At 45.3% G+C, this 26,723-nt stretch overlaps 1 protein-coding gene across 2 annotated transcripts in view; it reads left to right on the forward strand.

The window, feature by feature from the left end:
- The window catches only part of CCDC178 (coiled-coil domain containing 178), a 425,544-nt gene that overhangs the window by 24,171 nt on the left and 374,650 nt on the right, over positions 1–26,723 (forward strand). For both annotated transcript variants that reach the window (XM_075826302.1, XM_075826301.1), the window contains exon 5: positions 5,504–5,595. In XM_075826302.1, coding sequence (XP_075682417.1) covers positions 5,504–5,595 — 92 coding nt within the window. The remainder of the gene's footprint in view (positions 1–5,503; positions 5,596–26,723) is intronic.

The raw sequence follows: 26,723 nt of genomic DNA on the forward strand, positions 1-26,723 counted from the left end.
TCTTGCAAGCCGTGATAGCCTGGAGTAATTGGTGAGATACCTGACGCAGGGTAGGTTCCTCTTCCTGCACATCTCTCGAAAGACTAGCACGTGGTGGCTCCACAGATTTAGATGTGTTACATCGTAAGGATCTAGTGCTTTCTGGAGGATCATTTCTAGCAAAGTCTTTTAATTTCTCCGAGGCAGAGGGTCCTTTAGCTCGATTGGTTGTCATAGTAACAATAGGAGACAGGCACTGATGACTGAGGTAAAATGTACAGTGTCTTTCAATATAGAAAAAATTGGTGGATGTCTGAGGAGATAAATCCTGGCAGTAAAGTAATGAAAGTCCAGAACATTTTAGTACAGAGTCTCCAACTATGCACCATATGTCAATATAAATGGCAAGCAGACAGGCCAGCAGGGAACCGGCTATAACTGACCCAGAGTCCAAAAGTCAAGTAGTGGAATAATGCTTCACACAAGACAACACCGGCCCAGTGTATAATAAAATAGCAGATGAGTACTGTGAGCAAATACAGTATATTCAAATCATTCAACGCTTCCAGCAGCCAGTATAAGCCAGTAACTGCTGCAACTGTGATCACCAAGCACAGGGTCACAACAGGCACTTTCTTCTCACACCAGGACCAGGCTCAAAGCTGTTAAGTATGGAACGGGGGCCAGGGAAGCTGCAGTCTTTGCTGCCAGCAATCGCCTACCCCGTCTATAGCGACCTCCGAGAAGTCTATGCAGCAGGCTGAAGAATCCTGCAAGCAGCGTGGTGCCCATGTGTGTCCTCTGATATGCTGGCTGCAAATGGCGGCTCTGGCCTCCGCCCAGCGATTCACCATGCTGCACTCCCTACAGCCGGGAACACTGCAGTTAACCCTGCTGCCTCATAGGGCAAGAATCCTCCGGAACAACAGTCTGGTAAGTGAGGGCTAAGGATGGATCGAGGGTCAGGTGAGTTGCAGTCTGCTTCTAATATGTACCTACCCCGTCCCGAGCACCACAGAGATGTCGCTGCAGTAGGTTAAGGAGGATGAGAGCCGTAAGTAGTGTGGCTCTGGTGTTCGCTCGCGCGCGCGTATGCGAGCCGGCTGCTAAATGGCGGCTGCAGTCTCAGAACAGCGTCCCACTATGTGCCTCACACCAGGGCCGAGAATACTGCGGATATAGCCTCAGGTATGTGCACTAGCCTTTCAGGGATGCAATCCTCCGTTACAGCTATCAAAATAGGTAGGGATGGGTGCCAGATATATAGGATACTACACTGGCGTAGCTATAGGGGTCGCAGCGGTCGCAATTGCGACCGGGCCCCGAAGCCAGGGGGGCCCACGGCCCCCCGCACTACATCAATAAAAAGTTACTATAGTAACTCGGGCTGCGGGCCCCTGTTACTATAGTAACATACTTTACTTACCTTCCTGGTTCCGGATGGCAGCGGAGGTCCTGACGTAAAGCGCTGTGCGCAGCGCATGACGTCACCACGCTATGCGCCGCGCACAGCATCGAGACGACAGAACTCCCGCCGCGGCCGAAGAGAAAGGTAAGGTTAGCCCTGACTGGCGGGGTCCGACTCCCGGGACCCGCCAATCAGCTGTTTTGAAGGGGCCGCAGCACTCGTACGAGAGCTGCTCCCCTTCATTCCTGTCACTTCATTCCGGTCACACTGTGAATCCGTGTTGGCGATTCACAGTGTGGGCGAGTAGTGAAATGAAGGGGAAGCAGCTCTCGTACGAGTGCTGCGGCACCTTCAAAACAGCTGATTGGCGGGTCCCGGGAGACACATCAGCTATTGATGGCCTATCCTGTGGATAGGCCATCAATGTTTAGGGACTGCACAACCCCTAAGCCTACGATGTATCAGGCTTAGGGGGCCCATGAGACAGGATCACAGATTGTGTGATCCTGTCTGCTGGGCCCTGTATCTAAGCCAATCACATGGTAGGCTTAGATACATGGCCCATGCGTGATCCTGTCTGCTGGGCCCTGTATCTAAGCCAATCACATGGTAGGCTTAGATACATGGCCCATGCGTGATCCTGTCTGCTGGGCCCTGTATCTAAGCCAATCACATGGTAGGCTTAGATACATGGCCCATGTGTGATCCTGTCTGATGGGCCCTGTATCTAAGCCAATCACATGGTAGGCTTAGATACATGGCCCATGCGTGATCCTGTCTGATGGGCCCTGTATATAAGCCTACCACACTGTAGGTTTAGATACAGGGCCCCAGCACACAGTAATCTTATACTGTATAAGATTACTGTCTGCTGGACCCTGAATCTAAGCCTACGTTGTGGTAGGCTTAGATACAGGGTCGCACAGACAGTATCACACATGGGCCCTGTATCTAAGCCTAACACACGTGTTGCTAATCATTTTTTGTGTGTTTTCTTACAGGTTCGGTCGTTGGACTACGTCGGATTCCAGGACTACTTCGATGACGGCTTTTTTTTTATCAATAAAATGGTGAATGAGGGCTGTGTGGGGGTTTTTTATTTCAATAAAATATTTTTTCTATGTCTTTGTTTTTTTTTAAACTATATTACTACCGCCTTAGTAATGGCCGCCGGCTGATTGACAGCATCCATTGCTAAGGCGGGGCTTAGTGTTAGCTGATGCAGAGGCCAACACTAACCCCCTTTATTACCCCGGTACCCACCGCCACCAGGGGTGCTGGGAAGAGCCGGGTACGATCCAGTACCTGACCATCTGTAGTGATGGTCGGCCACTGGGGTGGCCGCAGGCTGGTATTATCAGGAGGGGAAAGGCCAAAAACAGTGGCCCTTCCCATCCTGGTAATGCTGCCTGCTGCTGCTGTGTTGTATCTGGCTGGTTATGAAAAATGGGGGGGAACCCACGTTATTTAAAAAAAAAACAATTGGAAAGAACGATGTGGGCCCCCCCCCAATTTTCATAACCAGCCAGATACAACACAGCAGCAGCAGGCAGCATTACCAGGGTGGTAGGTGCCACTGTTTTTGGCCTTCCACAGCCTAATACTACCAGCCTGCGGCCACCCCGGTGCCTGGCCGTCACTACAGATGGTCGGGTACTGGTTCGTACCTGGCTCTTCCCAGTACTCCTGGTGGCGGTGGGTACCGGGGTAATAATGGGGGTTAGTGTAGCCTCTGCACCGGCTAACATTAAGCCCCGCCTTAGTAATGGAGGTTGTCAATCAGCCAGCGGCCATTACTAAGGCGGTGAGAATAAAGTTTAAAAAGATACAAGCACATAGAAAAAATATTTTATTGAAATAAAAAAACACAACCCTCATTAACCATTTTATTGAGAATAAAAAAACGCCGTCATTGAAGTCCTCGAATCCGAAGTCCAACAACCGAACCTGTAAAAAAACACAAACACACAAAAATAATCAGTAACACAAAGAAGCAAAATTATTATTCTTACCTATCCTGGGTCCAGCGCTGGAGCTGCAATGTCAGTGAGCTGAGCCCTGTATCTAATCCAATCATGTGTGATACTGTCTGCTGGGCCCTATATCTAATCCTATCATGTGTGATACTGTCTGCTGAGTCCTGTATCTAATCCGATCATGTGTGATACTGACTGCTGGGCCCTATATCTAATACAATCATGTGTGATACTGTCTGCTGAGCTGTGTATCTAATCTAATTACGTGTGATACTGTCTGATGAGCTGTGTATCTAATCCAATCATGTGTGATACTGTCTGCTGGGCCCTATATCTAATCGTATCTTGTGTGATACTGTCTGCTGGGCCACTATCTAATCCTATCATGTGTGATACTGCCTTCTGAGCCGCTGTATCTAATCCTATCATGTGTGGTACTGTCTGCTGAGCCACTGTATCTAATCCTATCATGTGTGGTACTGTCTGCTCAGCCACTGTATCTAATCCTATCATGTGTGATACTGTCTGCTGAGCCACTGTATCTAATCCTCTCATGTGTGATACTGTCTGCTGAGCCACTGTATCTAATCCTATCATGTGTGATACTGTCTGCTGGGCCACTGTATCTAATCCTATTATGTGTGATACTGCCTTCTGAGGCACTGTATCTAATCCTATCATGTGTGATACTGTCTGCTGAGCCACTGTATCTAATCCTATCCATAGTTTATAGGGTCGTAGTGCTATAGATATGCTATGCTGTCTCATATACACACTTTTTTTTGGGCGGACACATATGTATTGGGGCTATTTCCCGGACATTTTAAGCCCTGAGGGTATGTTCACACGGCAGCGTCCGTTACGGCTGAAATTATGGTGCTGTTTTCAGGAGAAAACATCTCCGGAATTTCAGCCGTAATGGCATGTGCAGGCGTCTTTCGCTGCGTCCATTACGGACGTAATTGGAGCTGTTTTTCTATGGAGTCCATGGAAAACGGCTCCATTTACGTCTGAAGAAGTGACAGGCACTTCTTTGACGCGGGCGTCTTTTTTACGCTCCGCCTTTTGACAGCGGCGCGTAAAAAAAAATGACCGTCGGCACTGAACATCGTAAGACCCATTCAAATGAATGGGCAGATGTTTGCCTATGCTATTGAGCCGCACTTTCGGACGTAATTCAATGCTAAAACTCCCGAATTACGTCCGTAAATAGGGTGTGTGAACCCAGCCTTAGGGTATGTGCACACACACTAATTACGTCCGTAATTTACGGACGTATTTCGGCCGCAAGTACCGGACCGAACACAGTGCAGGGAGCCGGGCTCCTAGCATCATAGTTATGTACGATGCTAGGAGTCCCTGCCTCTCTGCAGGACAACTGTCCCGTACTGTAATCATGTTTTCAGTACGGGACAGTAGTTCCACGGAGAGGCAGGGACTCCTAGCATCGTACATATGTATGATGCTAGGAGCCCGGCTCCCTGCACTGAGTTCGGTCCACTACTTGCGGCCGAAATACGTCCGTCAATTACGGACGTAATTAGTGTGTGTGCACATACCCTTAGTGACGCCCCGGCTGCTAGTGCTGCATTGTTGGGTCACTTAGGAGACCCAGCGATGCAGCTGAAAGCTGCGGACCGTCGGCCATGAGAAGTTTGCGGGGGGGGGGGGGCCAGTAAGAATTTTTGCATCGGGGCCCATGAGCCTTTAGCTACGCCCCTGGGATACTAGTCAGGATGGCGGGAGCTCCGGTTCATACGTCCTCTTAGGCTGCCATCCAAGCCACGCCCCCTCCATTATAAAAGATACCTTGATGCAAAACTAAAAAAAAAACTATGACTATTTTTAAAAAAGTGTTTTTTTTGTTGTGCAATGGCGGTGATATTTATATATAAAACATTTAATAAATAGTGCCATTAAAGAATAAAACTCATCACGCAAAACACAAGCCTTAATACGGTTATGTCGGTGGAAAAATGTCCTGTTGATGAATATAGCAAATATATAGCGAAGTTGGTATGATAGTGGTAATAAATCTCCCCCAAAGTTTATATTTCCTTACATAGTGCAATGAAACTACAATTCTATGTTAGTAATTATTCCTATGAATGCTTCTCCTCGCTGTGTGTGGTGTTTTCAGGATCTCCTGTGTGAGCAGTGACGTTGCCGTCAGAGCAGCCCCAGTGGAGATACCAGCACTGCAAGTCAGGGGAATTGGCATCACTGACAAAGGTACAATGTTTGTGCTTCTGCTTATTCTTATTCTAACTAATTCTGTTATTCGTTTTATTTAGAAGCCAGAAATTTGTCATTTTCTCAATGGAATAAATAATGACGACAATAATTTATTTCCCAATTGTTTATTTCTTGCAAGTATTATTGCTTTGTGGGAGCATATAGGTTGTCTATGGAAAGCATTGTACTGATATTGTATTAATATTATTATATATACTGTACATTAAATTACTCCTGTTTTAATGCTAAAGAATCTTGCTCAGCACTTTTACACTTTTAACACCTGATGGAAAATAACTTATTTCTTGTTTCTTACAGTAAATAATCCAAATTTACAGACAAATGTAGTGCATAGACACAGGACTGATTCTAGCTTTTCTGCTGCTTGAGGCGAAAATTGAAATGGTGCCCCCCAGATCTTGATTAACATCCCCCTGGCTGTTCTAGATCACTAGCAGCCTCTTCCTACACTTGCGGATGCGCCATTGCCTTGTACTCCGCTGGCATGCGCAGTGCAATGATGAAGCCAGGTAGAGTACACCTCACTGTGCATGTCCATGGGGTGCAAAGCAATGGCGCATTAGAGAAAGTTGGAGGAAACTGGTAGGGATGTAGAACAGCCAGGAAGATGTCAATCAAGCATGGGAAGTGGTTTTGGAGGCAGGACTATGTAACTCCTAAGGATAGCAGGAACGCCCCATGACCTTTTAAAGAGTAATTAAAATATAGTGTGCGCTATTTTAAAAGTTGATTTTTATAGATTTTGGTGCATCTGAAAAGAACATACAGGAGAATGTTTGGAAATATTGTCAGGTCATGGATTACCATATGGTGACGGTTCAAGGAGCTAAAACTACCTGACAGGTTCCCATTAAATAAAATTGCAGAAATTCCACCTGCCCCGCAATTTTGTTATTATAAATATATGCTATATTATTACAGCACCAGAACCAAGCTCTGAAATATATATGGACCAGAACCAAGCTATATACATAAATACAATACTAGAACCAAGCTCAGTACATAAATACACCAGAACCAAGCTCAGTACATATATACAGCTCCAGAACAGAGCTCAGTACATATACACAGCACCAGAACCAAGCTCCTCTACCTATACACAGCAGCAGAACCAAGTTCATACATATACTGTATACAGGTCCAAAACCAAGCTCAGTACATAAATACAGCACCAGAACCAAGCTCAGTACATATGTAGAGCTCCAGAACAAATCTAAGTACATAAATACAACACTAGAACCAAGCTCAGTACATAAATACAACTCCAGAACCAAGATCAATACATATATACAACATCAGAACCAAGCTCAATACATAAATACAGCACCAGGATCAAGCTCAGTACATAAATACAGCACCAGAACAAAGCTCAGTACATAATTACAGCACCAGAACAAAGCTTGGTACATAAATACAGCACCAGCACAATAAATTTTAATACAGAGATCATTTGCAAATTTAGTGCAACCCTTCCTTATAGGTTTGCGTAATACTATGCATGACCTGAACAATGGTAAGGATATGCTAGGAGTCGCTGCAGATCATACAGTGACTAAAGTACTGATTAGAGGCAGAATAAACATTTACATTGAGTGACTCAGGTGAAGTCTTTTCATATTCTAGTTGTTCTTTTTCTCTTTTCTTTTCCATCCGGTCCAGACCTCTGTGATGACTTCTCCCAGCCATGGCCCATTTCTGCAGTTTGCCGCTCAGATGTCTTCAGCTTCTCACTTTTCAAATATTTCCGCACCTATAAACATAGATAAAATTCTCATGGGGCCACACACTACACCCCTAAATATAACCGCGCCATACACTGTGTCCCTGATTGTAATAGCACCATACAATGTGTCCCTGATTATAATAGCACCATACACTGTGCCCCACACACACACAGTGTCCCGTTTTGATAGTGCCCCGCCATAGAGCCCCCTGCAGACAGTGTTCCACATAGAGCCCCCTGCAGACAGTGTTCCACATAGAGCCCCCTGTAGACAGTGCCCCACATGGTGCCCCTTGTAGACAGTGCCCCACATGGAGCCCCCTGTAGACAGTGCCCCACATGGAGCCCCCTGTAAACAGTGAACCACGTAGAGCCCCCTGTAGACCGTGCCCCATATAGAGCCCACTGTAGACAGTGCCCCCATATATAGTGGCCCCATATAGAGCCTCCTGTAGATAGTGCCCCCGATAGAGCCTCCTATAGATAGTGCCCCCCTGTAGATAGAGCCCCCCTGTAGATAGTCACTCACACTGTTAAATGAAAAAACAACAACTTTACATACTCACCTGATCCTGTTCCCACACCGTCCTCTTGCAGGCATGGTCTATTCTGACCAAGTCTGCTGGAGCTGAATGACGCAAGTGGCGCGAATGCGTAATCGCGTAATCGCGCCGCTTGCGTCATTGAAAGGCGCTGAATGGCAGGGCAAAGCACATCCTTGCCCTGCCATTCAGTGCCTTTCAATAACGCAAGCGGCGCGATGACATTATCGCACCACTTGCGTCATTGAAGGGCGCTGAATGGCAGGGCAAGGAACTAATGTTCCTTGCCCTGCCAGTGCTAGTTATCCATGTAATTGTATCTGCATTCTATAAACGCAGATACAATTATAGCACAGGAGGGGATGGCGGCGGTTGGCGCCACCCCCTCGGAGAGGTAGCAGGCCCTGCACAGACACCAGGTTCATGTAAAACGACATAATATGCTCCTAAATCCCAATGTTTTTGGAGAAGGCAAAGCTGTCCACTTGCCAGAATCCTATGTGCCCTCATACACAGTAGGGCAGATGTATTACTGTGTCCGGTTCTAGAAAGTGTCGAAAAATTCGCCATATTTTTGTGCAAACTGGTGCAGTTTTGTGCAATTCTGATGTTTGCACCTCCCTTGAAAGGGCATTGCTTGCTGGAAAGGGTGCGTAGTATAGTGTGCACCAAAAATGTGACTAAAAACTGCCACAAAATTCTAGCACAATATAAGCCAAATCAAAAGTGGTATAAGGGAGAGAAATGTGTCATATAAGATGCGCCAAATTTATCATGCAGCACTGTGATCAATTTGGCGCATTTTGTCCCTGTCTGGTCTAGGTTTACGCTGTATAACTATTAGACAGCATTAGTAAATGTGGGCCCTCAAATCACCCAGTGCACATGATGCACAGTCTGACAGCTATGTCCTATATGGAGATTTGTATTTGTGCCTCTATTATTCACATACTGTGCTCCTATATTATATCTTTTATTCATCCAATGGTATTCTGCATGGTTTTGGATACTGAAGCTGTTAAATAATTATATTCTCTCTGCAATGTATTATAACACTTTTTAAATATTTAAATGGCTTGTTGACTATTAGAAAATCAAATGCTGCTTTCCACCAAAAAAAGGCGGCACACCTATCCATAGGTTGTATCTGATATTGGAGCTCAGCTACATTGAAGTGAATTAGGCTGAGCTGCACAACCTGTGGACAGATATGGTGCTGTTTTTGGAGGAAAGCAGTCGTGTTTTTCTGTTCCTGGACAGACCCTTTAATTCATTCAGAATAATGAATATAAAGGAAGATTGTACTTTTGCAGAGATTGTCGCTTTGTCAGCATTTATTGTTACGATAAAATCCCAATTTGCAGTCTGTTACTAAGCAGCAACTAAGATATTTTGAAATACCGGTGTGAGGAATCTCAACAACATTAAAGTTTTCCTCTAATTACTTGTGACAAATTAAGTGTCCTAAAATGTGCATCTGAAATAGTATGTGTCTGCAGAAACCTCTTTTTCAGTCCTATTTCTATTTTTTATTAAGAATCTAGTCATTTTCATATATTTATCAGCTTTTTTTTTTAGATCTACCAGGCAACAATATTGCATTATGTTACATTGTTATAACATTATAATTCTACATACATTTCTGGAATGTAGCTTCAAGAAAAGGGTCAACGCTAGTAAAATTTGCACATGTGTGTCCAGGCTTGACCACTAGAGGGTGCTGGTAAACTTTTTTGTGATCAACTGTTTAACAACCTACAGTATAAGGTAACCATTTACTTTAGACTGTTTTGCTAATAAATATCAGTTATGTCAAAATAATTTGTTTATATTTTAAAGAATAAAAATGTTATCCGATGTAATTCATCAGATGGGCAATTCTGCACACAGTTGAACACTTCTTGCAGAGCTACCTCACCTTTCCCCACCAGCCCACTTAGGCTGAAACTCATAACTCGCAACAGTCCTGTTTTTTTTATTTTGATGTATCTTGTCAGTATCAGGCCTCGGGACAGGAGCGTGGACCCTCTGTGTCACTATCAAATTTGGCAAGGGCTAAACCAGGGCCTGAGTCTAAGGGTCTTTGCAGTCTTCACCTTAAAATGCCCCTCATGGGGTATGGACTTTGTACAGGGAATCCCCAGGTTGCGTCCCCAAAATATTCTTGAACAGCAGCCACTGAGAGCGTGCGGATAGTATTTACGTAGCGAGGTAGATAAATCGATAAATAGGGCAGAAGATAGAGAAGCTTGTGCAGGTTATTGGGATTGTAATAAGCATCATTCTCAATTCAGAGTAAATAAAGTGTTCATATTACTATTCTAACTTCTTGACATACAATATATTACTTATCATCTTAATGTTTAATTTTTGATTTTCAATTTGTTCGTAAAAATAGTTGGGTGTGATTTTTGAATGAGCTGTCCTAGAAAAAATGTAAATTAGGTTGGCAACCCTGCTTTGCTATATCAGCATTGAGGAAAGGGATGTCGGCCACAACGGTAGGTGCACCTGCCGGCATGCTGTTTCTAGGCATTTGTGGGGTATTTCCCTGGTATACCAGAAAGTTACAAACTCTCCCGAATACATGATCTGGAGCATCATTTCATTATAAAATAAAACTTGATGACGGAGTCTCCAACGCATATGTGAACAAAGCCTTAGTACATTTTTAGAATTTATTTTAGAGTACAGAACACAATAGTTAAAGCAGAAAATTAAAAAGGACAGGCAATAAGACAGATACTTCTTTCAGCAGAGCTTTGTGAAATCTGCAGAGAGATGTGAAGGCGAGATGAAAATTGGAGAGTGATTGCAGACACTGAAGTTTTATCTTCAAGTATGCACTTGAAGAAATAGCACTAAGGCTTCATCTACTGAAGGCTCTGCACAATTATCACTTGAAGTGTAACTAAACGGTCAACAAATTTCTGACATGTCATAGTGACATGTCAGAAGTTTGGATTGGTGGGGGTCCGAGCACTGAGACCCCAAACAATCGCTAAAATGAAGTGGCAGAAGCGCTCGTGTGAGCGCTCAGCCGCTCCGTTTCTGTTCGGCTTTTTCCGGATACATCGGATTTCTGAAAGACGCCGCACAGAAACGAAGAGGCTCAGCGCTCACACAAGCCCTTCTGGCGCTTCATTCTACAGATTGGTGGGGGTCTCAGTGTTCAGACCCCCACCAATCAAAACTTCTGACATGTAACTATGACATGTTTTCTTACGCTTCTTCTCTTTTGCAATATCCAGTGTTTTGCTCTTTGTCTTAGCATCTTGAGTTCTAATAGTTTTTATGCATTAATAGTACGGATACTCTTTATGCAAGGTGATTCCTTTCTTTGAATGTGGTTTTAGAAACTAGTTGTTACGTGAATATGTTGTGATATATATATATATATATATATATGTATATATATATATATGTAATGTTGCACATTGAATTTATTATTAGGCTTTTTGCTATATTTATAGTTTATTTTTGTGCACAAACGGGGTACATGTTGGAAAATGCTCTCCACAAATGTATCCATAGGGTATAATATGCCCAAAGTATGGCAAACGTATCCATTTGACATATGTTTGGATGCAGGGCTGGCCTTAGGTTGGATGGCGCCCTGTGCGGGACTCTCTATTGCCGCCCCCTACACAAACTAAAAATTAACCACATATATAGACACACACATACTGGAACATATATACTGTACATACGTAAAGACAGATATTTAGGCATACAGGTGTTAGGGATCTGCCAGGTACTTCATCTAGGTATACTCCTGGGATTAATCAATCCACACCTGAGGCCAGACCTGTTCGACTGACACCATCTCCCACCAACCAGGGTGGCAGGCTCAGGAGTGGGAGAGCCTATCGCGGCCTGGTCTGTCGGAGTTAGCTCCGCCCCCTGTCCTTTATTACCTGCCCTGTTCTCTCCCTCAGTGCTTGTAATTCTTTTGGATTCCTGGCCCCACTGCTGCTTGCTCCAGCCTGCTTCTGCCGTGCTTCTGCCTTGCTGCAGTTCTGCTTGACCTGCCTTGCTTTGCCCCTGGCTTGCTTCTGTCTCCTTGCCCGCTTGGGTGTACTCACTTCGTCCTGGTCCTGACTGTCCGTTCGCCGCTCCGTTTCCTCGTGGCGTTCCGTGGCTACTGCCCCTTCCCTTGCATGTTCCCTGTTTGTTTTCCTGTGCACTTAGACAGCGTAGGGACCGCCGCCCAGTTGTACCTCGTCGCCTAGGGCGGGTCGTTGCAAGTAGGCAGGGACAGGGCGGTGGGTAGATTAGGGCTCACTTTCCCTTCACCTCCTAACGGCCATTACATAATTACAAGCCCTTACCTAGTCTACCATTTCTCCTACGCTGACGCTATTATGGACCCCCTTGAGACCCTGGCCCAGCAGATGCAGGGCCTCTCCCTACAGGTCCAGGCCCTGGCCCAAAGGGTCAATCAGGGTGACGCTGCTTTAGTAGTACCCCTCACCTCACCTCTAGAACCCGACCTCAAGTTACCTGACCGGTTCTCAGGGGACTGTAAGACGTTTCTCTCCTTCCGGGAGAGTTGCAGACTGTATTTCCGCCTAAAGCCCCACTCCTCAGGTTCCGAGAACCAGCGGGTGGGTATCATCATATCCCGACTGCAGGAAGGGCCCCAAGAGTGGGCCTTCTCCTTGGCTCCTGACGCCCCTGAACTTTCCTCTGTTGATCGTTTTTTCTCTGCCCTCGGACTCATTTACGACGAGACTGACAGGACTGCCTTAGCCGAGAGTCAGCTGGTGACCTTACGTCAGGGTAGGAGACCGGTTGAGGAATACTGTTCTGATTTTAGGAAGTGGTGCGTAGCTTCTCAGTGGAACGATCCGGCCCTAAGGTGCCAGTTTAGGTTAGGATTATCTGACGCCCTGAAGGATCTGCTGGTTAGCTACCCCTCGTCTGACTCCCTTGACCAGGTTATGGCCCTAGCAGTACGACTTGACCGACGTCTCAGGGAACGTCAGCTAGAACGCTTCAGTGTGCTCCCCTCTGACTTTTCTGCGATCCCCCCCGAGGTCCCGTCTCCTCGCCCCTCCACGGAGGACTCGGAGGTACCTATGCAACTCGGGGCCTCCATGTCCCCTCGACAACGTAGGGAGTTTCGCAGAATGAATGGTCTCTGCTTCTACTGTGGGGATGACAAGCATCTACTGAACACCTGTCCCAGGTGCAAGAATAAGAAGCCGGAAAAACTTCCGCGCCTAAGTGATCATCGGGGAGGTCACTTGGGCGCACAGGTATTTCCCGTTAATGTGAAACGCAATAAAATTTTGCTTCCCTTTCAGGTCTCGTTTGCTGGCCGGGCTGCCACGGGCAGTGCTTTCGTGGATTCAGGGTCATCTGCTAATATCATGTCTGCGGATTTTGCTATGTCTCTAAAGATGCCTTGTATTGATTTACCTTATCCTATCCCTGTAGTAGGAATCGACTCAACTCCCCTTGCTAATGGTTATTTTACTCAGCATACTCCTGTTTTTGAACTCCTTGTTGGCTCCATGCATTTGGAGCAGTGCTCTGTACTGGTGATGCAGGGATTATCGTCTGATCTGGTTTTAGGCCTTCCCTGGTTGCAGTTGCATAATCCCACGTTTGATTGGAATACTAGGGATCTCACCAAATGGGGTAATGAATGTCTTATGTCATGTCTTTCTGTTAACTCTATTTCTCCCCGGGAGGAGGTAAACACGCTTCCTGAGTTTGTTCAGGACTTCGCCGATGTGTTTTCTAAGGAGGCCTCCGAGGTGTTGCCCCCCCCATAGAGATTACGATTGCGCTATCGATTTGGTGCCTGGTGCCAAGCTTCCTAAGGGTAGGATATTTAATCTTTCATGTCCTGAACGTGAAGCCATGAGGGTGTATATCCAAGAATGCCTGGCCAAGGGTTTCATTCGCCCCTCGACTTCTCCTGTAGGTGCTGGCTTCTTCTTCGTGGGGAAGAAGGATGGTGGTCTTAGGCCGTGCATTGATTATCGTAACCTGAATAAGGTCACCATAAGGAACCAGTACCCACTTCCTTTGATTCCGGATCTTTTTAATCAGGTTCAGGGAGCCCAATGGTTTTCTAAGTTCGATCTACGGGAGGCATATAACATTATCCGCATCAAAGAGGGGGATGAGTGGAAAACTGCGTTCAACACACCCGAGGGTCATTTCGAATACCTGGTCATGCCCTTTGGGTTGTGTAATGCCCCTGCTGTCTTCCAGAATTTTATTAATGAAATCCTGAGAGAGTACCTGGGTAATTTTCTTGTTGTGTACCTTGATGACATACTGGTGTTTTCCAAGGACTGGTCCTCCCACGTGGAGCATGTCAGGAAGGTGCTCCAGGTCCTTCGGGAGAATAATCTGTTTGCTAAGACTGAAAAATGTGTCTTTGGGGTACAGGAGATACCATTTTTAGGGCAAATCCTCACTCCTCATGAATTCCGCATGGACCCTGCCAAGGTTCAGGCTGTGGCGGAATGGGTCCAACCTGCCTCCCTTAAGGCGTTACAGTGTTTTTTAGGGTTCGCCAACTATTACAGGAGATTTATTGCCAACTTCTCGGTCGTCGCTAAGCCTCTTACGGACCTTACCCGCAAGGGTGCTGATGTCCTCCATTGGCCCCCTGAGGCCGTCCAGGCCTTTGAGACCCTCAAGAAGTGCTTTATCTCGGCCCCCGTGCTGATTCAGCCCAACCAAGAGGAGCCATTTATTGTGGAGGTTGACGCTTCCGAGGTGGGAGTGGGGGCCGTCTTGTCCCAGGGTACCAGCTCCCTCACCCATCTCCGCCCCTGTGCTTACTTCTCTAGGAAGTTTTCGCCCACGGAGAGTAACTATGATATTGGCAACCGCGAACTTCTAGCCATTAAATGGGCTTTTGAGGAGTGGCGGCACTTCCTGGAGGGGGCCAGACACCAGGTAACGGTCCTTACGGATCACAAGAATCTGGTTTTCCTAGAATCGGCCCGGAGGCTTAATCCTAGACAAGCTCGGTGGGCACTATTCTTTACCAGATTTAATTTCTTGGTTACCTATAGGGCTGGGTCCAAGAATATTAAGGCTGATGCTCTGTCACGTAGTTTCATGGCCAATCCTCCTTCTGAGAAGGATCCTGCTTGTATTTTACCCCCTGGTATAATCGTCTCTGCCACGGATTCTGATTTAGCTTCTGATATCGCGGCTGATCAGGGTGCAGCTCCCGGGAACGTCCCTGGGGACAAACTGTTTGTTCCCCTGCAATACCGGCTGAGGGTACTCAGGGAAAACCATGACTCCGCTCTATCTGGTCATCCTGGCATCTTGGGCACCAAACACCTCATTACCAGAAACTATTGGTGGCCTGGGTTGCCTAAAGACGTTAGGGCTTACGTCGCCGCTTGTGAGGTTTGCGCTAGGTCCAAAACCCCTAGGTCCCGACCTGCGGGCCTACTACGTTCCTTGCCCATTCCCCAGAGACCTTGGACCCATATCTCCATGGACTTTATCACCGATTTGCCTCCATCTCAGGGCAAGTCGGTGGTGTGGGTGGTAGTCGACCGCTTCAGCAAGATGTGCCACTTTGTGCCCCTTAAGAAGCTACCTAACGCCAAGACGTTAGCTTCTTTGTTTGTGAAACACATCCTGCGTCTCCATGGGGCCCCAGTCAATATCGTTTCTGACAGAGGGGTACAATTTGTTTCCTTATTTTGGAGAGCTTTTTGTAAAAAGTTAGAGATTGATCTGTCCTTCTCCTCTGCCTTCCATCCCGAAACTAATGGCCAAACGGAAAGGACCAACCAATCCCTGGAACAATATTTAAGGTGTTTCATCTCTGACTGTCAATTCGATTGGGTCTCATTCCTTCCCCTTGCTGAATTTTCCTTGAATAACCGGGTCAGTAACTCGTCAGGGGTCTCCCCGTTTTTCTGTAATTTCGGGTTTAACCCAAGATTCTCCTCCGTCTCCCCTGGTTGTTCCAATAATCCTGAGGTAGAGGATGTTCATCGGGAACTGTGCACTGTCTGGGCCCAGGTTCAGAAGAACCTAGAGGCGTCCCAGAGCGCACAAAAGATTCAGGCGGATAGTAGACGTTCTGCTAACCCCCGGTTTGTCGTCGGGGATTTGGTCTGGTTGTCGTCCAGGAACTTGCGCCTTAAGGTCCCGTCCAGGAAGTTTTCTCCCCGATTTATTGGACCTTATAAGATCATTGAAGTCCTCAACCCTGTATCCTTCCGTCTGGAGCTGCCCCCATCCTTTCGCATACATGACGTCTTCCATGCCTCCCTCCTTAAACGCTGCTCCCCGTCCTGGTCCCCCTCGAGGATACCTCCTGTTCCCGTTCTCACCCCTGAGGGGGTGGAATTCGAGGTGGCCAAGATTATGGACAGTAGGATGGTCCAGGGCTCCCTCCAGTACCTGGTCCATTGGAGAGGATACGGGCCGGAGGAGAGGACTTGGGTACCTGCCCGTGATGTTTACGCTGGGGTATTGATCAGGAGGTTCCACCTTCTCTTCCCCACTAAACCGGGTCCCCTTAGTAAGGGTCCGGTGGCCCCTCATAAAAGGGGGAGTACTGTTAGGGATCTGCCAGGTACTTCATCTAGGTATACTCCTGGGATTAATCAATCCACACCTGAGGCCAGACCTGTTCGACTGACACCATCTCCCACCAACCAGGGTGGCAGGCTCAGGAGTGGGAGAGCCTATCGCGGCCTGGTCTGTCGGAGTTAGCTCCGCCCCCTGTCCTTTATTACCTGCCCTGTTCTCTCCCTCAGTGCTTGTAATTCTTTTGGATTCCTGGCCCCACTGCTGCTTGCTCCAGCCTGCTTCTGCCGTGCTTCTGCCTTGCTGCAGTTCTGCTTGACCTGCCTTGCTTTGCCCCTGGCTTGCTTCTGTCTCCTTGCCCGCTTCGGTGTACTCACTTCGTCCTGGTCCTGACTGTCCGTTCGCCGCTCCGTTTCCTCGTGGCGTTCCGTGGCTACTGCCCCTTCCCTTGCATGTTCCCTGTTTGTTTTCCTGTGCACTTAGACAGCGTAGGGACCGCCGCTCAGTTGTACCTCGTCGCCTAGGGCGGGTCGTTGCAAGTAGGCAGGGACAGGGCGGTGGGTAGATTAGGGCTCACTTTCCCTTCACCTCCTTCCGGCCATTACAACAGGTAAATATATAGACGTACAGACACACACACACACACACACACACACACACACACACACACACACACACACACACACACACAAATTCCTTCAATGGGAAGGTGAAACGTTGCTTCTATGTTGGGTGAATACATTTTGGCTTTTTCTATACCCCTGGAGTGCTGCCTCTTCTTTTGGATTGTGGTTCAACTTGCTTGGGGTCTCATGTCAAGATTCCCCTGAGGATAGCTCCCATATTTCTAAGCTACAGTGCAGCTCCTACACCTCGTTTGTTCACAGATAACACACAGTAATAACTGAGTACAGATAATGTAGATGTTGCCTGCAGTCCTATGTAACACCACAGATAACACAGTGATAACTCTCTGAATACAGATAATACTGTAAATGTTACCTGCAGTCCTATGTAACACCGCTGATAACCATGATAACTCAATGAGTACAGATAATGTTGTACATGTTACCTGCAGTCCTATGTAACACCACATATAACACACAGTGATAACTCTCTGAATACAGATAATGTCGTACATGTTACCTGCAGTCCTATGTAACACCACTGATAACACAGTGATAACTCTCTTTACCTGCAGTAAATTTTACCTGCAGTCCTATGTAACACTGCTGATAACACAGTGATGACTCTCTGAGTACAGATAATGTCGTACATGTTACCTGCAGTCCTATGTAACACCACTGATAACACAGTGATAACTCTCTTTACCTGCAGTCATATGTAACCCCACATATAACACACAGTGATAACTCTGAATACAGATAATGCAGTAAATGTTACATGCAGTCCTATGTAACACCGCTGATAACACAGTGATACCTCTGAGTACAGATAATGTCGTAGATGACAACTATACCCACACACACACACACACGCATGTTTATAAGGGGCAGCAGGGTATATGAGGAGCAGCAGGGTATATAAGGGGCAGAAGGGCATATAGGGGGCAGCAGGGCATATAGGGTCAGCAGGGTATATAAGGGTCAGCAGGGTATATAGGAGGCAGCATGTTATATAGTGGGCAACAGGATATATGGGGGGCAGCAGAGTATATAGGAGGCAGCAGGATATATAGGGGGCAGCAGGATATATAGTGTGCAGCAGGGTATATAGGAGGCAGCAGGATATAAAGGGGTCGCAGGATATAAAGGGGGCAGCAGGGTATATAGGGGCAGCAGGGCATATAGGAGGCAGCAGGGTATATAGGAGGCAGCACAGATAGCTTTGTTTTATGAACATACACTTTTACAAAGACATAAACACGTGCAGAGAGACACACACACACACACACACACACACACACACACACACACACACACACACACTAACATATAGACATACAAACACAGAGACACACACACTGTATAAATACACAGAGAGACACACACACTGTAACATATACACATACAGACACATACTGTATACACACACAGACAAACATACTGTATAAACACAGACACCATCTCTCCATGCTGACAGGATCACAGGCTTCATGCAGGACATATATATAAGGGCAGCAGAGTATATAAGGGGCAGCAGAGTATATAAGGGGCAGCAGAGTATATAAGGAGCAGCAGGGTATATGAGGGGCAGCAGGGTATATAAAGGGCAGCAGGGTATATAGGGGCAGCAGGGTATATAGGGGGCAGCAAGGTATATAGGGGCAGCAGGGTATATAAGGGCCAGCAGGGTATATAAGGGCCAGCAGGGTATATAAGGGGCAGCAGGGTATATAGTGAGCAGCAGGTTATATAGTGGGCAGCAGGATATATAGTGGGCAGCAGGGTATATAGGAGGCAGCAGAGTATATAAGGGGCATCAGGATATATAGGGGGCATCAGGGTATATAGGGGCAGAAGGATATATAGGGGCAGCAGGGTATATAGGAGGCAGCAGGATATATAGGGGCAGCAGGATATAAAAGAGGCAGCAGGGTATAAAGGGGGCAGCAGGGTATATAGAAGGCAGCACAGAGCTTTTTTTATGAACACACTTTTACAAAGACCTAAACACATGCAGAGACACACACACACACACACACACTAACATATAGACATACAGAGACACACACTGTATACACACACAGAGACACACACACACACACACACACACACACACACACACACTGTAACATATATACATACAGAGACACACACTGTATACACACAGAGACCCATACTGTATAAACAGACACACATACTGTATATACACAGAGACACACAGACACTTACCATCTCTCCATGCTGACAGGATCACAGACTTCGTGCAGGACGGGCTGTGAGCGGAGCTTCCTCCTCTTCTCCTGTTCCTCAGCTCTTAGTCCATGTGTGTAACTAAGAACGGAGCACAGAGTAGAGGCAGAGCCCAGTGGTGCCCCCTACATGCTTGGAGGGGGCAGCGCCCTGTGCACTCGTACTGCTCGCACACGCCTAAGGCCGGCCCTGTTTGGGTGTTATGCGTCATGTTACCTTTTTGTTTAATGTAGTGAAAAGAGTAATTATGTTTTTTGCAATGGGAGTCATTGTATGGCAGGGGCATAATTAGAAAAGGCTGGGCCCCATATCAAACTTTAGAATGCACCCCCACCCCCTCGTGCAAGAACATTTTTCAGCTCCATGTAAAACTTGACATTATGGTGCCTGGAAACTGTATCCGTCATAAACACTAATGTATATATTATAGGTTACCTTTCAATAATGCAGTCATGCACTAACCAAATAATACCTCCACATTGTGACCACATATATCTACCACAAAGACCAAAACAACCAACAATATCACCATACTGTGACCCTATGTTGGTCACATACCAGTTCTACCCATGCGCTCTGCAAAGTATATTCATGCTGTGAATATAGTGCAATAAATATAGTACAATTCCTGTATATCCAGTGATTTACAGGTTAGGTCTTCTCTGATTGGACTCATTCACATTCTCTTTTCCCTCCATTTAACCGGCTCTGCAGAGTTTGTTGCCCAGATATTTTAGCACTTCACTTTTTGATAAAATCCTCACCCTGTACAGAAACTTCCCAGCCTGCTATCACCTTTAACAGTGTCCTACTGCTGCAAAAATAGATAGTGCTCCAAAAAAGATAGTGGCAAACCAATAGTTTCCCAAACGGTAATTTTGCCCCTTAGTACCTTTCACAAAGTAACAGTTCCCCTATATAGAAATGATGCCCTCTCACAGTAATTATGCCCCCTTAGTACTCGCACACAGTATCGATGTGCCCTTAGTGACCCTACATAGTAAGGAAGCCCCCTTAGTATCTCCCTCACAGTAATTATACCCCTTTAGTGCCCCGACACAGTATAGATGCCCCCTTAGTGCTGCCACATAGTAAGTATGCCCCTTACCGGCCCACCACATAGAAGTGATGCCTACTTAGTGCCTCCCTCACAAAAACAATGCCCACCATACCCCCTTACCAGTAGTGATGCTCCATTAGCACCCAACGCAGTAGTGATGCCTCCCTAGTGCCCCTCACACAGTAGTGATGCTCATTTAGAGCCTCCCCACACAGAAATAGTGACCCTTAAAGAGGCTCTGTCACCAGATTATAAGTGCCCTGTCTCCTACATAATGTGATTGGCGCTGTAATGTAGATAACAACAGTGTTTTTATTTTGAAAAACAATCATTTTTGAGCAAGTTATGAGCAATTTTAGATTTATGCTAATTAGTTTCTTAATGACCAACTGGGCGTGTTTTTACTTTTTACCAACTGGCATTGTACAGAGGAGTGTATGTTGGATTTAAAATGGATTTTCCATTTAATTTTATGTAATGGACCTTGCAAAATAGTCCAAATTGTAAGCGTGGAATAAAAAAAGATTATCCTGTTTTAACAAAAATTTTGTAAAAATAACTAAAAACTGGAAAGTTATGAGTGTATATGTTTTCCCCCCTCTTTGCTATGACAATCTTAAATAAGAACTGGTCAAACCTGTTAGAAGTCACACAATTAGTTGAATAAGCCCCCCCCCCCCGCTGTGTGCAATCAAAGTGTCACATGATCTGTCACATGATGTCAGTGTAAATACACCTGTTCTGAAAGACCACGGAGTCTGTTACACCACTGAGCAAGAAACAAAGACCAAGGAGCTCTCCAAACAGGTCAGAGATGTACTAAGTTAATAGAGACATATCCTAAGAGGCTTGTATCTGTAATTGCATCAAAACGTGGATCCACAAAGTATTGACTATCAGGGGGTGAATACTCAGGCACATTAAAATTCTCTGTTTTGTGTCCCAGTAAAAAATATTTTGCACCTTCACAGTGGTAGGCATGTTGTGTAAATCGAATGGTACAAACCCCCCCAAAAAATTATTTGAATTTAATGTTACATAGTTAGTTACATAGTTAGTACGTTTGAAAAAAGACACATGTCCATCAAGTTCATCCAAGGGATGGAAAAAGGGAAGGTAGACATTTCTACACATAGGAGCTAATATTTTTTTGTACTAGGAAATTATCTAACCCTGTACCCAGCTCCTGCGGTGACTATTCCATAGATTCACAGTTCTCATAGTAAAGAAGGCTTGTCGCCTCTGCAGGTTGAACCTTTTTTTCTCCAGACGGAGGGAGTGCCCTCTTGTTTTTTGAGGGGGTTTTATATGGAACAGGATTTCACCATATTTTTTGTATGTGCCATTCATATATTTATATAAGTTAATCATGTCCCCCTTAGTCGTCTCTTTTCAAGGCTAAATAGGTTTAATTCTTTTAATCTTTCCTCATAACTTATATTCTCCATGCCCCTTATTAGCTTAATTGCTCTTCTTTGTATTTTTTCTAACTCCAGGGCATCCTTTCTATGAACTGGAGCCCAGAACTGAACTGCATATTTTAGATGAGGCCTCACTAATGCTTTGTAAAGTGGTAATATTACATCCCTGTCCCACGAGTCCATGCCTCTTTTAACACACGACAATATTTTGCTGGCCTTTGAAGCAGCTGATTGACATTGCATGCTGTTATTTAGTTTATGATCTACAAGTACACCCAGATCCTTCTCAATAAGTGACCCCCCAGTATAGCCCCCCTAGGATATATGATGCATGCAGATTGTTGGTACCCAAATGCATAACCTTACATTTATCTACATTAAACTTAATTTGCCAAGTGAATGTCCAAACACTTAGTGTGTTCAAATCAGCTTGCAATTTACGAATAGCTTCCATAAACTGAACAATACTACATAGCTTGCTGTCATCTGCAAAAATAGAAATAGTGCTATTAATCCCATCCTCTACATTAATAAATAAGTTGAATAATAGTGGCCCCAGCACTGAACCCTGGGGTACACCACTTATAACCGGGGACCATTGAGGTTTGGAATAATTTACCACAACTCTCTGGATACGGTCCTTGAGCCAATTCTCAATCCAATTACAAACTATACTTTCTAAACCTATAGTCCTTAACCCCTTCCCGCTCCTGGACGTACTATTACGTCATGGCAGCTGTATCGTTCGCGCTCCATGACGTAATAGTACGTCTCGGGAGTAACGGCCGTTTCGGCCGTCCTCCCGACACATACAGGAGCTGTGACAGCTGCTGTCTTGTTCAGCAGCTGTCACAGCTCCTACAGCGGGGACCGATCGCTGTGTCCCCGCTGATTAACCCCTTAAAAGCCGCGTTCTATAGAGATCGCGGCTTTTTAGGGGTTAAGCTGCCATCGCCGGCCTGCTACGCGATAGCGGCCGGCGATGGTGACTATGGCAACCGGACGCCAAACAATGGCGTCCAGCTGTGCCATAGACGGAAGCCTAGTGGGTCCTGACAACGTCAGGACCCACTATGCTTGCTGTCAGTGAGTAGCTGACAGTTCTAATACACTGCGCTACGCATGTAGTGCAGTGTATTAGAGTTGCGATCAGGGCCTCCTGCCCTCAAGTCCCCTAGTGGGACAAAGTAATACAGTAAAAAAAAAGTTAAAAGAAGTTGTGTAAAAATAAGAAAATAAAAGTTTTAAAAGTATTAAAAGTAAAAATCCCCCTTTTTCCCTTATCAGTCATTTATTATTAATAAAAATAGATAAATAAACAAATAAACTATACATAATTGGTATCGCCGCGTCCGCAACGGCCTGAACTACAAAATTATTTAATTATTTATCCCGCACGGTGAACGCCGTAAAAGAAAATAATAATAAACCGTACCAGAATCACAATTGTTTGGTCACTTCACCTCCCAAAAAATGGAATACAAAGAGATCAAAAAGTCGCATGTACCGAAAAATGGTACTGATCGAAACTACAGTTCGTTACGCAAAAAATAAGTCCTCGCACGGCTTTATTGATTGAAAAATAAAAACGTTATGGCTCTTAGGCTGTGTTCACACTGAGTTTTTTTGCAGGAGGAAAATTCCTTCTGCAAAAACTGCTCCAATAGGTTTTTGCACAGTGGTTTGACAAAAACTCGTCAAAACACTCGTCGAGGTTTTTTTTTCCTCTTTCTGACTCATTGAAATGGGGTTTTGGAGGCGGAAACCGCCTCAAGATGGGTCATGTTGCTTCTTTTTACCACGACGAGTTTTTTTTACTCGTGGTAAAAAAACTCGTCTGCCTCCCATTGAAATCAATGGGAGGCATTTTCGGGCGGCTTTTGAGGAGTTTTTTGGCGCGGTTTCTGCCCCAAAAAACTCGTCAAAAAACTCTGTGTGAACAGGGCCTTAGAATAAGGCAACACAAAAAGGTAAATGATTGTTTACAAAACATATTTTATTGTGCATACGCCATAAGACATAAAAAAAAAACTATAAACATCTGGTATCGACGTAATCGTATCGCCCCGCAGAATAAAGTGAATATGTCATTTATAGCGCACGGTGCACGCAGTAAAAAAAAAGAATAAAAAAACAATAGTAGAATTGCTGTTTATTAGTCACCACGCCACCTAAAAATAGAATAAAAACTGATCAAAAAGCCGCATGCACCCCAAGAAAACTACAATGCATTCCTCAAGGGGTCTAGTTTCCAAATTGGGGTCACTTTTGGGGGGTTTCCAATGTTTTGGCACCACAAGACCTCTTCAAACCGGACATGGTGCCTAATAAAAAAGAGGCCTCAAAATCTACTAGGTGCTCCTTTGCTTCGGAGTCCGGTGCTTCAGGCCATTACCGCACTAGGGCCACATGTGGAATATTTCTCAAAACTGCAGAATCTGGGCAATACGTATTAAGTTGCGTTTCTCTGATAAATCCTTTTGTGTTGTAAAAAAAATGGTATAAAGAGGATTTTCTGACAAAAAAAAATTTAAATTTCACCTCTACTTTGCTCTAAATTTCTGTGAAACGCCTAAAGGGTTCATAAACTTTCTAAATGCTGTTGTGAATACTTTGAGGGGTCTACTTTCTAAAATGGCATATTTGATAGGGGTTTCTAATATATGGGCCCCTCAAAGCAACTTCAGAACAGAACTGGAACCTAAAAAAATTAATAAATGAGGCAATACTTCGCTTCTTACATTATACTGATAAGGAGCCGTGCCCACCCTGAGATGACCCCAGTTTTGACCGTTTGTATAAACGGAGACCCCTATTAGACCGTTCCAGTGCCCGGTTTTCCCAAGCATTCACCCCCGAGAAGTGTATTTCTATTGATGAGTCCCTGGTACATTTTAAAGGGAGGGTTCAATTCCGGGAGTACCTGCCGGGTAAGAGGGCAAGGTATGGCGTGAAGATGTATAAGCTGCGAGAGTGCATCCGGGTATACCTACAGGTTTAGGCTATATGAAGGAAAGGCCACCCCCAAACCAGACTGCATCCTGGACTACAATAGGTACATGGGAGGGATGGACTTGTCAGATCAAATCCTGAAGCCCTACAGCGCCATGCGGTGTGGTATAAGAAGCTGGCCGGGCACATCATACAGATGGAATTGTACAATGCGTACGTGCTACGTCGATGTGCAGACCAGACGGGAACTTTCCTGGAATTTCAAGAGGTGATTATCAAGAACCTAATCTTTAGGGACCAAGAAGGGGGGGCACCCAGTACTTCTGGAAGCGGGGCCACACGCATCGTACCAAGGCGGCAACACTTTCCAGGAGAAGTTCCCCAAACTGGCAAGAAGGGAAAAAGTTAAAAGAGGTGCAAAGTCTGCTATAAGAGGGCGATAAGGGATGACACAATATATCAACGTGACACGTGTGCCGAATAACCAGAGCTCTGTATAAAAGTCAGTTTTAAAATTTATCATACATCCCTTGGTTTATAATTTACCCCAATTTTACTTACCCTGATGCACTCCGCACAGCTTATCCCCCCTCGTCTTTCCCCTCTGAGCCCTGCTGTGTGTCCAGGCAGCTGATAACAGCCACATGTAGGGTATTGCCATACCCGGGAGAACCCACATTACAGTTTATGGGGTGTAGGTCTCTGGTCAAAATGCTCACTACACCTCTAGATGAATGCCTTAAGGGTGTAGTTATTAAAACGGGGTCACTTCTTGCGGGTTTCAACTGTACTGGTACCTCAGGTGCTTCTGCATACATGACTTCGCACTAGAAAATGCCCAGTAGGCCAAATGGTGGTGCTTTCCTTCTGAGCCCTCCCAAGGGGCCAAACGGCAGTTTATCACAACAAATGGGGTATTGCGGCACTCAGAACAAATTGCGCAACAGAATGGGGTATTTTGTTTCTTGTGAAAATAAGAAATTTTCAGCCAAAACTACATATTATTTGAAAAAAATAATTTTGTTTTCATTCCCAGCCCAATTCAAATAAGTTCTGTGAAAAAACTATGGGGTCAAAATGGTCACAACACCCATAAATGAATTCCTTGAGGGGTGTAGTTTCCAAAATGGGGTCATTTGTGGTTGGTTTCTATTGCTTTGATACCTCTGGGGCTCTGCAAATGCGACCTGCCACCCGAAAACCAATCCAGCAAAATCTGGACTCCAAAGAACACACAGCACTCCTTTCCTTCTAAGCCCTCCCATGGGCCCAAACGGCAGTTTATCACCACAAATAGGGTATTGCCGCACTCAGGAGAAATTGGGCAACAAAATGGAGTATTTTATTTCTTGTGAAAATAAGAATTTTTGAGCTAAAATGACATATTATAGGAAAAAATATATATTTTTTTAATTCCCAGCCTAATTCAAATAAGTTCTGTGAAGAAACTATGGGGTCTAAAAGGTCACATCACCCATAAATGAATTCCTTGAGGGGTGTAGTTTCCAAAATGGGGTCACTTCTGATGTGTTTCCGTTGCTTTGATACCTCTGGGGCTCTGCAAATGCGACATGGCACCCGAAAACCAAACCAGCAAAATCTGTACTCCAAAGAACACACAGTGTTCCTTCCCTTCTGAGGCCTCCCATGGGCCCAAACGGCAGTTTATTGCCAAAAATGGGGTATTGCTGCACTCAGGAGAAATTGGGCAACAAAATTGAGTATTTTGTTCCCTGTGAAAATAAGAAATTTTGTTAAAAAATTACATCTTATTGGAAAAAATGACATTTTTTTAATGTCACAGCCCAATTGAAATAGGTGAAAAAACTGTGTGGTCAAAATGCTAACAACAACCATAAATGAATTCCTTGAGGGGTGTAGTTTCCAAAATGGGGTCACTTTTGGTGGGTTTCCATTGCTTTGAAACCTCTGAGGCTCTGCAAATGCGACATGGCACCCGAAAACCAATCCAGCAAAATCTGGACTCCAACAAACATATAG

This window comes from Rhinoderma darwinii, chromosome 5 (genome assembly GCF_050947455.1).
Source record: "Rhinoderma darwinii isolate aRhiDar2 chromosome 5, aRhiDar2.hap1, whole genome shotgun sequence".
NCBI lineage: Eukaryota > Metazoa > Chordata > Amphibia > Anura > Rhinodermatidae > Rhinoderma > Rhinoderma darwinii.